At 51.9% G+C, this 16,662-nt stretch overlaps 1 protein-coding gene across 1 annotated transcript in view; it reads right to left on the bottom strand.

Annotated features, from left to right (window-relative positions):
• Nucleotides 1-16,175, bottom strand: part of Adamts2 (ADAM metallopeptidase with thrombospondin type 1 motif 2) — a 200,688-nt gene extending 184,513 nt beyond the window's left edge. Inside the window, exons 1-2 of the mRNA XM_032913325.1 lie at nt 15,966-16,175; nt 14,622-15,016 (exon numbers count right to left, since the gene is read on the bottom strand). Coding sequence (XP_032769216.1) covers nt 14,622-15,016; nt 15,966-16,104 — 534 coding nt within the window. The 5' untranslated portion in view covers nt 16,105-16,175. The remainder of the gene's footprint in view (nt 1-14,621; nt 15,017-15,965) is intronic.
• Nucleotides 16,176-16,662: the final 487 nt, after the last annotated feature.

The following is a 16,662-nucleotide window of genomic DNA, read 5'->3' as shown; positions in this document are numbered from 1 at the left end:
GTGGGGAGGGAGAGGAAAGAGGAAATGAGTTGGGGGGAGAGAGAGGGAGTAACAGAAGGAATAAGAGAAGGGAAGTGAGGGACAAGAAGAGGGAGAAAGAAGGGAAGAAGAAAGGAAGGAGGAGATTGAGAGCTAGGACTCAGCATTACCCAGCTCCCCTCCCCTTACACACACACACACACACACACACACACACAGAGAGAGACAGAGACAGAGACAGAGACAGAGAGACAGAGATAAGAGAGACAGAGAGACAGAGATAAGAGAGACAGAGAGACAGAGATAAGAGAGACAGAGAGACACAAAGAGACAGAAAAGAGACAGAGAGAGAGGAAGGGAAAGATCTGTTTTGTGTGCTGCTGTATCTGGGGTTAGCCTGGGACCACCTTCCCACTGTCACTGCCCCAGGCTGTGTGCCTCTTTTCCAGGATCCGCTTTGACTCACAACACTTCTGACATCCAATGTCTCCCTCTCACCCATGGACCCTGTCTGACTCTCTGGGTGTCCTGCACGTCTGGTGAGGATTGGCTTATATACTCAGGGCATCAGGTCCCACAAGACTGGTGCCTTCAGATGCTAGTGGAACTGTGGGCTCACAGAACTCCATCCAGAACCAGCTGCTCTAAAACTGGGCTCCATGTGACAAGTCACATCGATTGCTAGAAAGGTGCTCAGGGTCGGGGGAAGTATTTCACTTACTCTCACCCAGCCAGATGTTGGAAGGGGAGAGAAGCTTCTGTCCCTGCTCCTGCCCCACGAAGCTTGACGAGCCCCACAGAGGATTCATAGTACAGAGTAGTGGAGCTAAAGTCAACCCCCCTCCAATCCTGTCCTGGACACTGTCACAGCCGGCTCCCTGTCTGAAGCTATGTGACGGAGTCAGCTACCAGACATCTCATTAGCACACAAAAGACAATCTTATCCCTCTGCTGATTCCGAGACTCTAAGAAGCTGCTCTGTTAAAAACCAGGGCACTAAGACCAGGTCCAGAATAATTATAATAAAAGACGCCGCCCCTTATCACTCCGGAAATTACAGAGTTCTGAGTCAGGAAGTAGGATAAAGAACAATCCCGCACGCATTCCCTCACAAGCCAATCTGGGCCAAATCCATGTTGCCTTGAGATCCAGTCTCACTAATGGAAGGTGCCCGCTCTCCACTCTTTTTTCTTTTTAAGATTTACTTTATTTAATGTGTGTGTGTGTGTGTGTGTGTGTGTGTGTGTGTGTGTACTACATACATATACATACACATACACATATACATATACATACACATATACATATACATATACTGCAGCTGTCTTCAGACACACCAGAAGAGGATATCAGGTCCCATTACAGATGGATGTGAGCCACCATGTGGTTGCTGGGACTTGAACTCAGGACCTCTGGAAGAGCAGTCAGTGCTCTTAACCACTGAGCCATCTCTCCAGCCCCAACGTGCCCACTCGAGATCAGAGAAGGAATGGAGCCTCGTAGGGCCTGGGGATGTGGGAGAGGGGAAGACTACACCACAGCCCCAGGAGTCAGTACTCAGTACCCTGGGGATGTCCAGAAGCCCTACGTATGACTAGCCCAGTACCAGTCACTGCCCCATCTGCTGTTAGCCTATCTGCTCGCTCCTCTCAACTGCACACAGCCTTCGAGACAACCACGTCACTGTGGATGTCTCCCTTGGCAGGGCTCAGAATATCCAGGTAAGAGACCCCTGGAGGTCATCATTTCCTTTCGCCCCAATCCACCTCAATGTGGTGTTGACATTCTCAACCAGGCTAGCCAGCCTTATTGCCCTTTGCTCCTCCAGGACAAGAGGCAGCATAGTCATTAATCTTCTGTTACTGTCAGAAGGCACCATGACCAAGGCACCTTGTGGAGGAGTCTGTTGGGGCTTACAGTTCCGGAGGTGAGAATTCAAGATGGTGAAGTGAAGGTGTGGCGGCCAGAGCAGGAAACTAAGGACTCATAGCTTGAACCATGCACCGAAAGCAGAGAGGGCATCATGAGAATGGTAAGAGGCTTTGAGAGTTCAAATCGTGCTTCTGGTGGCTTCCTTTACCAAGGCTATACCTTCGAAACCTTGGCAAACGGTGCCACCAACTGAGAACCAGGCACTCAAATGCCTGAGCCTCAGAAGGAACATCTCATTCCAACCACCTAAGGCAGGCAGACGCAGTGGAGAAACAGAGTCACAAGCGAACAAGAGAGAAGCCGGGCTTCCACGTTGGTTCCCTCTAGACCTTCAACCCATTGCCTTCCCCAGGTCCATAGGTACCCATATGATTCTCCTGTGTGGCTTGTGACCAATACAGACTCCAGAATCCCAAGGTGCAGCCTAGACATGGTATTGTTCAAAGCCTCCCAAACTCCATACCAGTCAGGAGCAGACAGGCAGGCCCCACAGTGGGAAAACAATTTTATTCTCTGCAGGATTGTTCACAGATTGCCAGCACCAGGAAACTGTTTGAGGATGTCTATTCTGGAAGCTTGTGAGAGACGAGAAGTATCTATAGCCAGGGAGGGAAAAGGCTACAAATACTGCATATAAGCAGGTTGGAACTAAACTTCTGTATGGGGGGGGAGGGGGCTCGATGGGGCCAGGGGTCCTCTGGAGAGGAGGCTAGACATGACATTTCAGGGGTGGGAGGGGAGAAGATAAGAAGACAATGACTCTTTCATATCAGAAGCCATAAGGCTGAACAATACCTATTCCACCTGCCGGGGGACAGTATCCCCCGTTCCCCATAAAGGCCTCCAGTGAGTGGGTTCAATTGCTGTAAATGGGGACTGGGTTCGGTTTCTGTATTAGCAGAATAGACAACTGTGAACTGGCAGTAACTCCCAGGCTGAGACCACCCACCCCCAACAACTCATAACTATAACATCACTAGCTCGGGGGACGGTGTGCTAAGACATTTTATCTCAATTTCTGCTCCTTTGCTGATAAAAATGGGATCTTAGGAAACTGGAATTCAGAGGATATTGCCTTCACACGAAATCCATCTTAATCCTCAAGCAAGCATTACATTAAGCAGAGAACCGCCAGGGGCGGTCCCAACAGTCAGGCGCAAAGGAGTGCGCCAAGCCGCTGCTTAGCATCACTGAAGGTTCTAGACAGTGCAGGCTGGAAATGAGAGTCCAAAACCCACTGTTTCCAGGCAGTGCAACTGTGTACCTAGAAACCTGAGAGAGTCCACAGAGCTCGGCTGGAATTAATGCACCAAGCCGCTTGATGAAAGAGAAGTTTATAAAAAGCAACAACTGGGGGGGGGGTTCAGTTTGCAAGGGCAGAAAGAAAACAAAAACCCTTAAAATAACCCTGATTTCCTAAAAAAGAAAGAAAGAGAGAAAAAAGAAAAAAAGAAAGAAAGAAATGGATGATCCTTATGCAAAAAATGTGTGATACTTTACTGAGCATCATGGAAACAGAATTACACAAACTGAAGGACACACTGTGTTCCCAGCAAACAGGACGCATTATGTCAATTCCTCCTTTAATTAGTTTTTAAGTTTAATTTAATGTCAATCAAATTCACAAGGGATTGTTGAACCTGACAAAACAATTCTAAGACTCACTGGAAAGAATAAACAGATGTGACCATCCAAGACGAAGAACCCAGCCACATGTGCCTGAATGGCACTGAGCAATTGGCTTTTAGGCTTTGTGCATGTATGTGTGTGCGTGTGCATGTGTGCGTGTGTGCATGTGTGCGTGCGTGTATGTCTGTGTACGTGTCTGTGTGTATATGTGTGAGTGTGTGTGTGCATGTGCATGTGTGTGTATGTGTGTGTGTTTGTGTGTGTGCATGTGCGTGTGTACGTGCGTGTATGTCTGTGTATGTGTCTGTGTGTATATGTGTGAGTGTGTGTGTGTGCATGTGCGTGCGTGAGTGCGTGTATGTCTGTGTGTGTGTCTCTGTCTGTGTGTGTGGTGTGTGTGTCTGTGTGTGTGTGTGTCTGTGTGTGTGTGTTTGTGTGGTGTGTATGTGTGTGGTGTGTGTATGTCTGTGTGTGTGTCTGAGTGTGTGTGTGTGTGTGTGTGTGTGTGTGTGTGTGTGTGTGTGTCTGAACATGAAGCTCATCAGTTTGGCCACTCTGACAATTCAGCAAGTCCCAAGGGTCCTCCTGGCTCCTGGCATGGCAGGTGTCTCTAAGCCTGGCTTTCCAGGGAACTGGGCTTTCAAACTCAAGGTTCTCATCATGGGGAGCACTTTGTTGACTGAGCTGTCTCCAATATGTCCCCACAGTTTCATAAGGAAAAGGCAGAAACACAAATGAAGTTGACTTCTAGAACAGATTTCGTTTAACCCAGTGTGATGGTTTAAATATGCTTGCCCCCATGTTTGAATGCTTGGCCCACGGGCATGGTACTATTAGGAGGTATAGCCTTGTTGGAGGAAGTGTGTCACTGTGGGGGTGGGCTTTGAAGTCTCCTACGCTCAAGCTCTACCCAGTGTGGAAGAGACCCTCCTCCTGTTGCCTTTGGATCAAGATGTAGAACTTTTACCTCCTCCAGCACCATGTGTGCCTGCATGCTTCCCACCATGATAAAGAACTGAATCTCTGGATCTGTAAGCAGCCCCAACTAAATGTTTGCCTTTATAAGAGTTGCCTTGGTCATGGTGTCTGTTCACAGCAATGGGAACCCTAACTACGATAATCCATACTTTATGTCTAGCTATGAGGAAGGGGAATATATCTTAATGGCAGAGTACTTGCCTGACATACATGAAGCCCTTGATTCAATGCTCAACACCACACACACACACACACACACACACACACACACACACACACGCACACACACACACACACACACACACACACACACACACACTGAAAATCTGTGAAATGTTTTGCTTTTTGCAAGGGCAGAAGAAGTGCTAAGTCTTAGAAATCCAGTTTGTAATGTAGTTTACAAGCACCGTGCCTCTTGGTACAGACCAATGGCATTTCAAATGTTCAGGGATCTCATGTGCCCTGTAGCTATCATACTGGACAGTGTGGCATCCAAGCGCTAAACCCCTTTGATATCTGAAGCTTTAATAATGAACACTGCTTAGGATGGTTACAAGAACAGACAGCCAGGGAGAAATGGAGTTCATCTTTGTATTGCTTAACTTGAGGTTTTCTTATTACCAACTGGTGTTTGTGGTGAAGTCTATTTTAAAAAAAAACATTAAAACTAATAGAGTCTGGGAAGATGTTTCAATTGGTAAAGTGCTTGCTGCTTGAGCATGAGAACCTAAGTTTTCCCCAATGCCCATGTTTAAAAAGCCAGGTGAAGTAGCATGTACTTGTGAACCATTGGGGAGGAGAAGACAAGTGGACTCTCTGGCCAACCAGTGTAACTGCATCAGTGTGAGGTGTTGTCCAGGTTCTCTGAAGTGCCCTGCCTGCCTCAAAAATTAAGACGGAAGATACTTGGCATCAATCTGGTGTGTGCACACCAACAGGTACACCCACAGTGTATGTCCCATGCTGTGCAATTGCTGCCACTTTGGCCAATGATAAGCCACAGGCACAACAGTGGCCCTTTAAGATTATAGAGCCAAGTGGGGTCATAGCCAGCTTAACATATGATATTCATGCAACAAAAACCACCCGATGACATTGCTCTTGGAGTGGATCGTTACCCTCAAATGGCATGCAACTATCTACAAAGGTCATGTGTTCCCGGCTCCTTTTATTGTGCTCCTAGAAGCTCTGTGACGATCATACTAGCTACTGCTGAGACTTGAACAAGCTTGCACAAAACACCAATACACCCATTTCCCTATAGTCCACTTTCAAAAGAGAAGTACCCAAGTTCAAAGATGAATCCTTGAACTCATGTTCATGGAGCTATCTACAAATGGCTCCTCTAGCTCAGGCTAGTCCCTGCTGCTGTCCTACATGTCCCCTGTGTGAAATCTCTGTGTGTCAGCTCTCCGGGCCTTGGAGTGATTAATTACTTCTCTACCGGCATCATCATGATACCCATCACTACCATCGTCACCATCACTATCACCACCGCCATCATCCCTATCCCCATCCCCATCCCCAATAACATCGTCTCCGTAACCCTGACAACCCCTAGCCTCATCCCCATCAGCCCCATAACTTCCATCATTATCACCGTCATTCCCAAACCATATCTCCATCACTACTATCATCATCATGCCCATCACCACCATCACCATCATCACTACCACGCCCACTGACATCATCCCCATCACCACCATTACCACTATCACCACCACCACCACCACTGCCGCCACCATCATCATCACGGCCATCATCACCCTCACCGACAGCAAACCAGATTTGAAGAACTCTAAGAAGAAACATTTTTTTAAGGCTCATTTTTCACATGCACTACCTCCAAATCATGACAAAACCCGTGGGTCACCACATGCCAGTGAGGCATCGATAGCTCCTACTGGCGTCGCTTTGACTGGGTACCTGTGAGGTTAACACTTGTCTGGGTTGTCACCTCCTGTCACTCAAGATGCCTTCAGAAAGCCTCACACCGTGGTGGTGAAAAGGACACATGCCGAAAGGAATAGCGTCGACAGAACACATGTCTCTGTCATTGGCAAGGCATCTAATTGATGGTCATGACCCCACCTATACTTTCTCCAAGAGAAAAAGACACTCAGAAGTGGATGAAGCCAGACTATACTTGCTCACCGTGACTCGGGCCAAAAGGCTCAAGATGGGATACATGCTCCATTCACCATGATGAGGACAGTAAATTCCATCAATTGGGGCTGTGAGAAATCATGGATGGAGAGATGGTTAAGGTACCACACTGCAGCTGGGTGTCATGGCAGACTCTCGTAATCCCAGCGCCTGAGAGGCAGGAGCATTGCAGCTAGTCTGAGGCTTAGCTGACATACCCAGCAATGTTCTAGCCCTGATAGAGCTACATAATGAGATTCAAAGAAATGGACAAGACCCTGAACCCTGACCTGGGCTGCATGATCACAGTGCACCCATCTTCCAACGCCAGCGGGATGGGTATTGATGGAATCCCATTTTGCAATGTGATCAACTGAGTTTCACAGTGTCGTAGCCTCTGCTTGACCGCACAGCTGAGGACAGCTGATCCTGTGGCAGCCTCCAGCCCACATGCTAAGCTCATACTTCCTGATTAACTATGGAAATGTTAGGGTCGGGTCAGAACAGGCAGAAACTGCCTGGCCTCTTAGCAATACAATATCCGTGATCCCGGATGCCGGAGTTTCCTTTGCCAGCAAGCGGGAAGCTGTGTACCCCACTCACCCACCCTGAAGTCGATGTCAGTGTAATTGAAATTCATGGATGAGCCCAAGGAGCCAGCTCTAGGCTTGGTAATAACTTCTCCATATTAATGGCAGCACTGCAGAGTCGGTGAGCAGCTGACATTTAATATAAAACATATGCAGCGGAGTGAGAGGCTCCTACCTGGGCCTTCCCATTCCACCGCGCCCGCCAGTGGAGGAGGGGTGATCTAAAGCAATGCTGAAACTCAAGGTGCTGGAGTCTTCCTCTCCCCGGTACCTCTACCCCACCCACTCCAGCAGGACATCTCTGCTAAGAACACACATGTGCACATACACACATGCATCCGGATACATGCACACACACTTGAATGCATGCATGTAATTATGTGCGCATTCACACAAAAACTTAACTCGCGTGCAAGCACGCATCTGTGTGTGCAAGTGCCCATAGGCAAGGCATGTATATGTACACCCTATAGTCTCCGTGGCTGGGTACACAGTTCACATACACAAGGTCTCTGTGGCAAGATGCATACACATATATATACTTGGGGACCTCCAGGGTTTCCCTGCCACAGAAGAGGCTGGGGAATGGCACGGTGTACCTGTTCTTTCACATAGACCCAGGTTCCCAGAAGGGGCTTCCCATGTACTCGTCCCTACACAGACCAGAATGGGATGCTCCAGGCCACGACTCAGGACATCACAAAGCAGAGTCAGCCTCGGTGGTGTGCCCGGCCCTCGAGTGTCTGGGACACTCAGAGCAGATGAGTCCCGGCAGTCAGTCACGTTGCTTGTGCCGCTCACAACAGGCCTGAGTATACTCCTGTTTGTATTCTTCATCACTCAACAATGCCTAGGGAAATGGGGGACAGGGACAACTGTGGACAGGAGCTACCTTCTAAATGAATAGCAGAAATCTTCATCCACCAGCACCAAGAGTACCCCAGACCACACAGTGGGGGACAGAGCCCGACGAGCAACTTGACCTAGGATGGCCGGAGGAAACAGGGTTCCTGGGCTTTGACTCACAGTGACTGACTTCAGTGCGAGATAGTGGTTGGTCCCACTGTGCTCATCCTTAGTGAACTCCAGTGGGGAGAAGCTGGCAGGGCTGAGTATTTTCATGGGCCTAGGTCCCAAAGTACTGACTCAGTCTTCCCCATAGATACCTAGAAGGTACTTCCTTTCCTTGTTTGACTTGATTTAAACCAGGAGGTCTGAAATCAGATTTGCAGGGCCAGAAAGCCATGCAGAACTACAATGGATGTGCACAAATGCTTTCCTTCCTGGGGGTGACGTTGGCACAGCTGCCGCCATTCCGAGTCTCTGTGCCTGAAGATAGGCACCATGTGGTTGACATCAGAGCATGCCCAGGGGGAGCACTGGATCTCTGGGAAAGTGGCAAGCCTTTCCCTGCCCGGGGCTTCCAGATCCCACTTCCTGGACATGTCACTTCCCAGCTCCCAGCTGACCCCTCCCAGTCTAGAGCTGAACCCTGCAGACTTAGCCAGGAACATTCATACTACAAGTTGCCAAGAAGCACGAAGTGTGACACGATATGCATGTGTCCAGGGTAGCTCCCAGGACAAAGGGTCACTCAGCTAAAGCCTTCAAAGCAAAGCAAGTAGAGAAAGGCAGTGAGGATGGCCCTAGAGAGGGCACGGCCTATGCAAGGGTCCTGAGTCCCCGGTGCTGGAGGAAAAACAAGCCCAGAGAGGCAGCACAGCCAGAATTCACCAGGCCAAATCTGGGAGGGAGGGGCCTTGGCTATCAGGCCAGTGGGTTAGGATTATTTTGCTTGGAGAGCAATAAGAAGCAATGGGGTAACAGAATTTGATGTGAGGTTTGTAAAAACTGCTCTGGCTGCTGGGTAGGGGAAGGATTGCTGGGGCAAGACCAATCGGAAGCAACAGAAGAGCACCGGAGAAGGGCAGCAGTCTGGTGCAGTGCGTAGGCCTGCCATGAAGTGTGGATCCACAATGGCCCAGGGTTACGGAGGAAAGGTTGAGAGTGTTTCAACCTGGATGCCTCAAACATGAGGGTGGCAGGAGTAGGCTACCCCTTCCTCCCAGCCTAGCGCCATAAAGCACTCACCATCAGCCCTAGCAGGACTTTATTACCCCAGCAGCTATCAGGCCTTGTTCATTCCTTGTTTGGCTTTATAAGGTTTTTCCCCTGGACCCTCCAGCCCTGAGCATGCAGATGAGGCATCTCCCAATATCCCTGCCCTGGCCACACAAACCTCACCACAGAGATGCTGGCCACCTCCCCAGGGGCATAAATACCCCTGGCGGTGCCCAACAAACTGAACTGGCCCCTGGAGCTGCTCCCAGATGTGTTCTATGATCTTGTGTTCATCACTGAATGGTGTCCTCCACTGTGTCTACCCATTAAGCTTACCTCCCTCCAGTCCAACAATAGGCCTGGCTACCCCAAGGAGTAATGAATGAGAAGTCTGGAATGAGGTTTGGAAGTCTCTAACCATCCAGTGATTCCTGCCCCAGTGAAAGGTAGTGTCTGGAGAAAACAGGGGAAGCTTGCTTTCATGAGCAATACAGCTCTAGAGTCTTACAGAGACCTCCATCTAGTTACCCTGTGTTGCACCAGGAGATGTATGCCAGTTCCACATCACAGTGTTAGGGAAGAGCCTGGAGCTACTGATGGGGCTTCCCATGGGTGAGAGGGGAGGAGCCTTCTAAAATAACAGCAAGAGTGGAGGAGCTGAGAGACTGAATGAGCTGGATCCAGCCAAGCCTGAAGCCAATACTCCTCAGAACCTTCAAGTGACTGGACTCATAATATCTCTTGTTTATTCCATCCATTGTAAGCTGGTCTTCCATCACTTAAGCTCAGTAAGTCTTAGGTCAGGTGACAGGCTGACCTTCCCTACCCTAGCACTGGACCTGACTGAGCCCAGCATGTGCCACTTGTGGCAACATCATTTTTTCTTTGTGACTTTTAGGAATCCCAGAGTTCTGGCCAGGATGGTAGCCCAACAGAAAACCCCCAAGAAAAGAGGCTTAGGCTCCCAAAACAAGGATTTCCTTGTGCCACGAGACCTTAGCTATGCTACAGAAGCTCGGCCAGTCACATTGGGGAGCTCGTAATGAGACGTTAGGAAAGAATGGACACCCCCTCTCTCAAGACCCAGAACTAAACCTGGCTGATTGAAAAGGCCGTAGTGGTCAGAGCCTATGCCAGACTAGCCAGTGGACTGTCATCAGTGGTCCTGCCCAGCCAGACACAGCAGGTCACAGCAGTCCACCTGTGCCTCCTGAATGGAAAGGAGGAGTAAGGAGAGTGGCTTCCATCCTCCTAGAGTCCCCACTGCCATCACTCACCAGTGAGGAGTCAAGACCCCCACCCAGGAGGAACTCCAGCTCAGAGCAGACCCCCAGACAGTGAATGTAGCATTCATGTGCCCATCCCCTTTGCCCACATAGACAGTGGTCAGTGCACTGCCTCAGGCCTCTGGGCAACAAGAGAGGAAAGATTAGAAATGCTTTCAGAATGCAGTTCTGTTACTATTGTTACTATTGTGTTGTTGCTGTGTAAATACGAACATAACGGAAAATGAAATGTAACGAGGGAGACCTGGAATCAGGCAGATACAGGTCTTGATATTGGCTTCCAAGATGGTAACAAGCAGGCTCTCTTGGCTTTTGGAGGCTTGGTTTGTTCATCTGTAGACGGGAGATAATAGGACATAGCATATGCTGGATAGCAGATGCCTAGCAGGGAGCCCTGCACCTAGTAGGACCGCACCAAACTGTCATTCACCATCATACTTTCCGTACCTGCAGGCTTCTTTTTCCGGTGAGTGTGTAAAACTGGTGTGAATTAGCTTGCCTGCTGTGTAACCCAAGAAACACTAGAAAATTCTTCCATAGCAACGTGATATATATTCCCTACGCATTATTTTTTTTTCCTGATTCGCTGTGAAAAGAAAAAATTTTACCACCATCCTTCTCCCTCCACCCCCACCCCACTCCCAGTAAATAATGACGAGGTGTTTCTAACCAGTGGCTAGCAAGTTTCTAACCTATCCGTGTGGCTGGACATTTTAGGTCATGAATGTTTGTGGGGCACATCTTGTGCCTTTACCAAAGCCCAGTAGAATCTGCCTCTTGGCTGGTCCAGGGTTCCCATTTCTAGCCAGAACACTCTCCAGTGCGTTCAGGGAGCAGAATGGTACTGCTTACTCTTTTGGGTCTATGTGATCTGCAAACCCCATGTCCAACCCTGTTAAGATCATCCTACCTGAGAGTAGCCAGAGTGTGATTCACAAAAGGAAGTAACCTGGTCCCCTGGTTCACTACAGAGAACAAAGGCAGCCCGCAGGACACAAAGGGAAGAGGCAGCAGAGGTCCTAATGAGCCACGCCTGAAGATTTGTCACCCTGTGAGCTAATAAGTGCCCCTTCCTGTTTACACTAACTTGGCTTGGATTCTCTGTCACTTAACAGATGCAGTGGGCGGACTCAATTAGAGTCCCACTGTACTAAACAGATTAGGAGAGCAGTGGCCACGGTCACCACTTACTGCTGCCTTCGTCCTTATGTAGAAGGGTGGCCTTAGGAACAGTCACGCAGATACGCAAGTATGTATTTCAGAACAGCAGAGAGAGGGTCCACTTGGACATCTATACATAAGCAGTGGGGACACGCTACCTGCTGCCCCCGGAACTGTCTGTCTACACCAACAGTTACTGCACACATGTGCTTGGGTGTTGTGTCCTCCAAAGACACACAGACACACACACACGAATGCATACGCATGCAAGCTCGCATGCACTGCTCCTAGGGTGAATGCAGCTGTACCTTTTCCCAGTATGATTAATAATTCTTCCCCTAAACCCTACTTGCTCAGAGCAGCTCTAGGTACAGCCCTGCAGACCGTTCTTGGAGAAAATGTAGTCTAGACCCTCGTTTCTCAAATGGTGGTCCAAAGGTGAGGAACATGGGCTTGGACATTTACCATGAATGCAGACTTCTTGGACCCATCCTAGGTGCACTGAAGTTGGATCTGTTTTTGCTAAGACTCCTGGGGAGCTGCCTGCCCAGCACAGCCTGGCTCTCCTCCTTCACCATATCTAGGCAGTTATCAAGGAGGGGAGGTGTGCATCATCAGAGAAGGGGTTCTATGGCGCCTCATGGAGAAGGGAGCGGACTGTTGAATGCATTAAATACATATATTCACTTATGGCCCACCGAAGCTTGGCAGGGCACAATTTGTCTGTCTTATTACATCTTGGCAGTTTCATGCCCCCATCCCCAGAACTGGGAGCACCGAAGCAAAAGAGGCCAGACAGCCCTAGGCAAGACACACACCATCGCTGTCTGCGTGGCTAGTACAAGTTACTCAACCTCTCAAAGGCTGAGGCTACCTCCCTGATAGGGCCACTGTGGCAGCTAGAGGCACCATGTGGGGAGCCCCAAGTCCTTAGTGAGTGAGCTCATCCTGAAAGCACAGAGGAACGTGAAGGGTTAATGAATTATTTGGTAGAAAACCAGGGACATAACAGAAAAAGAAGGGAAAGGGGAGTGGACAGGAGAAAAAAGGAGATGGGAAAGGGAAGGAAGGAAGGAAGACAGAGAAGAAAACAGAGAAGGAAAACAAGAGAAACTGACCCACCATGTTAGGTTGTAATCCACTGACCACCCTGGAAGCCACCTGGACTCTGCTGTCTGTACATGTCCCAGTCCTGTGACATCCCACTGTGTTTGCCCCTCCTCGGCCCAGTTCACCCCAGGAGCCATTAGGGTCACTCCGGCTCTCCACCTACTTGCCAAGCTGCACTCACACACACACACCCCGCCCCTTGCCCCTGAGACCCCACCAAATAGCACCTGGGTGTCCTTATAGGACCTGCCACAGCTCTGACCTGCCAAAAAGGATAAATGTAGCCAAAGGTGATCTTTGAACAAATGAATTGAGAAGTGAATGAATGATGCAGTGTCACTGCCCAAGGCTCCCTTGGGAATTAATGAGTAGAGAGGGGGATACCTGTCAACCCCACCACCTTGTCCAAACTCACTGGCACCCTTAAGGGTGACTTGCCTGTGCGACTGCCACAAGGAAGGCAACAGAGATTAGAAAAAAAAATGTGCCCTAAATTAACCCAACTCCTTCAAGGACACTTAAAAGTCATTCGCAATGTGCTCGGGCCCTAAGTAAACCCGGCCAAAGGCAGTGATTTTTTTTTCTGAAGCAACAAGTGATGTTTCCTGTGCGTCCATAAAAAGAACTCCAGCGGTTGTGGAGCTGGGGTGTAATTGCCGGCTTTGCAGATGGCAGGGCCAACCTGGGCTCCCTGAGGCCGGGCGTTGCTCGGGGCTGGCAGGGCTAGAAGCATGGCCACGCGCCCAGAGCGGGAGCACCCTGAGCAGCAATTAGAGCAGAACCCACGGTGGGCGGCTTCAGATGTCTGGCGGGCACAGCCAGCCTGACCACTGTACATTCAATCCAAAAGAGAAAAAGTGCCACTAGTTCTGCTGTGCCAGGCCCCTGGGTGGCAGGACAGCACCACCAATGTCAGTAGCTGCCTTGAGCTTCCTCCAAGAGTTCCCATAGTGCAGCCACGGACCTGGGGGATACCCAGTGACAAATGAGCTTTTCAGGACTCTAGTCACAACGGGTGTCCCAGGTCGTTCCAAAAGGGACCTTACTGAAGCTGCCCTCCAAAATCAAACAGCCCTTGGTCACTAGGACCTGCATTGCCAAATGCTCCCCCTGGCTCAAATTAGAGGGAGAAAGCTGACTTTTCAAATAGCCACTTCAACAGGAAACCACAGTATAAAAATCACTGGTTCCTGGTCAGCCAAGGGACAGAGGACTGGCTGGGCATTTCCGCATCACCACCTGCTCCCCAGGCTGTCATAAGCACACAGAGAGTAAGGAAAGTGCCAGCACCCATGCCCAGCACAAGTTCACACATGTGATCAAAGTCACTCTGACACACATTTGTGAAGCCCACGGATACCGCTACGCTTGGGAGATACCGCACATTCACATGTTCACACGGGTATGTATACTGATACCCAGAAAGAAGTATGCATACATTCCAAAACACACTGAGAGGTACACATTGGCAACTCATGCCTGTATGCAAGAAACAAACAGAAGTAGTTTGGCATTGGGGCTGGAGGTGGGGTTCGTATAAATCGTCCCCCTTTCTCTGACCAATCAAAAAAAAAAAATCGTGCCTTCCCGCCAACCCCTGCAGCAAGACGAGTGCCTCCCTAAGCACTGTGAAGAAGATGGTTCCACAGCGCGCGGGCTATGTCGCCCTCCCAGGGGACTTCCTAGTAATGGGTTTCCAAAGCCCAGGCAAAAGCCAGAACAGAAGGGGGCCCTAGAAGAGAGTACTCACCAGCCCATCACAGTTACTGAGCGCCACCGAGGAGGTTTTAGGTAAGTCTGCCACGTCTCCAACGTAGAGACAGGTCCCAAGCAGAGGCTCCACTCGGGTGTCACCCGTCTCACCCTGCCACTCCACAGTGGCACCGGGAGCCACGAGCCGAGCGTTGGGCCGCAGCCGCAGGTGCAGGTCTCGGCCGAATACTGTGAGGTTGTAGAAGAGGCGTCCTCCAGGGTCCTGCTCAGCGCCTCCGGGCAAGCCGGAGGTCTGGACCGGGGCAGCTCTGCGGGCACGTACCCCCGCCCGGGCTGTCTCCAAAGATACCACGTGGGACACCAAGCGGCCCTGGGCGTCAGTGCGCACCGGCACCGCCAGGATGCGCTCGGCTCCGTGCCACGGGGGCCCGCCTGCAAGGGAAAGGGGCGTTAGACTGGCGGAGACCTCCGAGCCTCAGATGCTGTCGACCGAGCCCAGCACCCCCAGCCCCATGCCTCAGTTGAAGAGAAGGGACATTTCACCATGCAGCCTCCAGGAAGGGGCGTTGACAGGACCACCAGTCCGGAACCACGTCGCCTGTGGGCCATCCCCTCTAGAGGACCAAGCCAGCAAAAGAGCTGCCCCAGTGGATTCGCAGTTGAGGTTCCTGGGGCACCTGGCAGTTACCCTAAAGGGCGACCCCGTCAGAGTGCCCTCGCTCCTTAGTGATACCGTCCTTGGTAGGACACGGGGCTCCTCAGAAATTATTCCACGTTGGTCCCCTGCTCATGCACCCTGACCCTCCATCGGTCCCTGCTGCCCGAGTGTCCTCACTATTGGCCTCGGGAGCAACCAGGTTCGCCCTCTCATGGGCGGCCTGTCCTCAGTCCAGCTAGCAGGCAGCCCACTGCCAGCTCCCCTCTCCTCGTACACCTAAACCCTGGGATGGGTGGAGCAGGGTCCCACTAATCTCCGGGGAACCCCTCTGGGACGCCCCAACCAATACTCAGGGCCCGCAGGCGGCGCGCTCCGCACCGGCTCCTCCCGAGCGTCCCCGGGCACCGCCTCGCCCTGGCTCCCCTGGACCCGCTGGTGCTGGTTCTGCGCGCTCCGCCGCCGGGTTTTCCCGGCCCTCCGGCGCCACACTCTGCATCCTGAGAGCGGCAAGTGCTCCAAGGCTCCTTGCGTTCCAAGGCACCCGGGGTGCGCCCCCTGCGCGACCGCCCCGGACCCGAAGTTGGCCAACTTGGCCCCGGGGCGCGGCGCACAGAGTTTGCCCAAGTCGCCTCGGACGATGCTTGAGGAGGGGTCGGCGGGGCTCGCCGGGCGGGATAGTGTGGCCGGAGGGTCGCGGGGCATGGGGACGCGGTTGGCACCTACCTGGGGTCTCCGTGGCAGCGACGAGCCGGGCGCTCGCGGGCGGCGGCGGCAGCAGCAAGAGAGGCGGCGGCGGCAGCAGTAGCAGCAGCAGTAGAGCGGGGCAGAGCAGGCGGCGAGCGGCTCCCGCCGGCGGATCCATGGCAGCCGGACCGCAGCCGGGGCCCCGCACTCGCAGCCGGCGCGAAAGTTCCCCGCGCGCCGCCCAGCCCACATCTGGGGGCAGCTGGAGCCGCCCGCAGCTGCAGCACCGCAGGGCGCGGGGCGGAGGAGGCGAGGCGCGCAGGAGAGGGCGGGGAGCGCGGAGGGAAGGCGGGGAGAGCGAAGGAGCGAGCGAGCTAGCGGGCGAGGGAGGCGGGAGGAGGAGGCGAAGGCGAGCGAGGGGGAGGGCGGGGACGGCGGGCGCCTCAGCCTGCGGTGACCCGGCGCTTCTTGGCGCGGCCGCCGCCCGCTCCCCTCCTCTCTTCCCGACTCGCAACTAGGCAGAGACACCCCAAGGCAGCGGCAGAGAAGCGCTGGAGGCCGGCCAGGGGGAGTCCACCGCGCGTCCCAAGTCACCTCGAAGGAGTGGTACCCCACCCGGAAAGCCCTCCGTAGTACGAGTCCCAGTGTGCTGCCTTGGGACTCCAGGGGCCGTCTCACCCTCATTCTGTGCTTTGTAGCTGGATGAGACACGGGAATTAAAAGAGGGTCTATGAGG

This window comes from Rattus rattus, chromosome 9 (assembly GCF_011064425.1).
Source record: "Rattus rattus isolate New Zealand chromosome 9, Rrattus_CSIRO_v1, whole genome shotgun sequence".
NCBI lineage: Eukaryota > Metazoa > Chordata > Mammalia > Rodentia > Muridae > Rattus > Rattus rattus.
The sequence above is the reverse complement of the archived record's forward strand: the minus strand, read 5'-3'. Positions and strand labels throughout refer to the sequence as shown.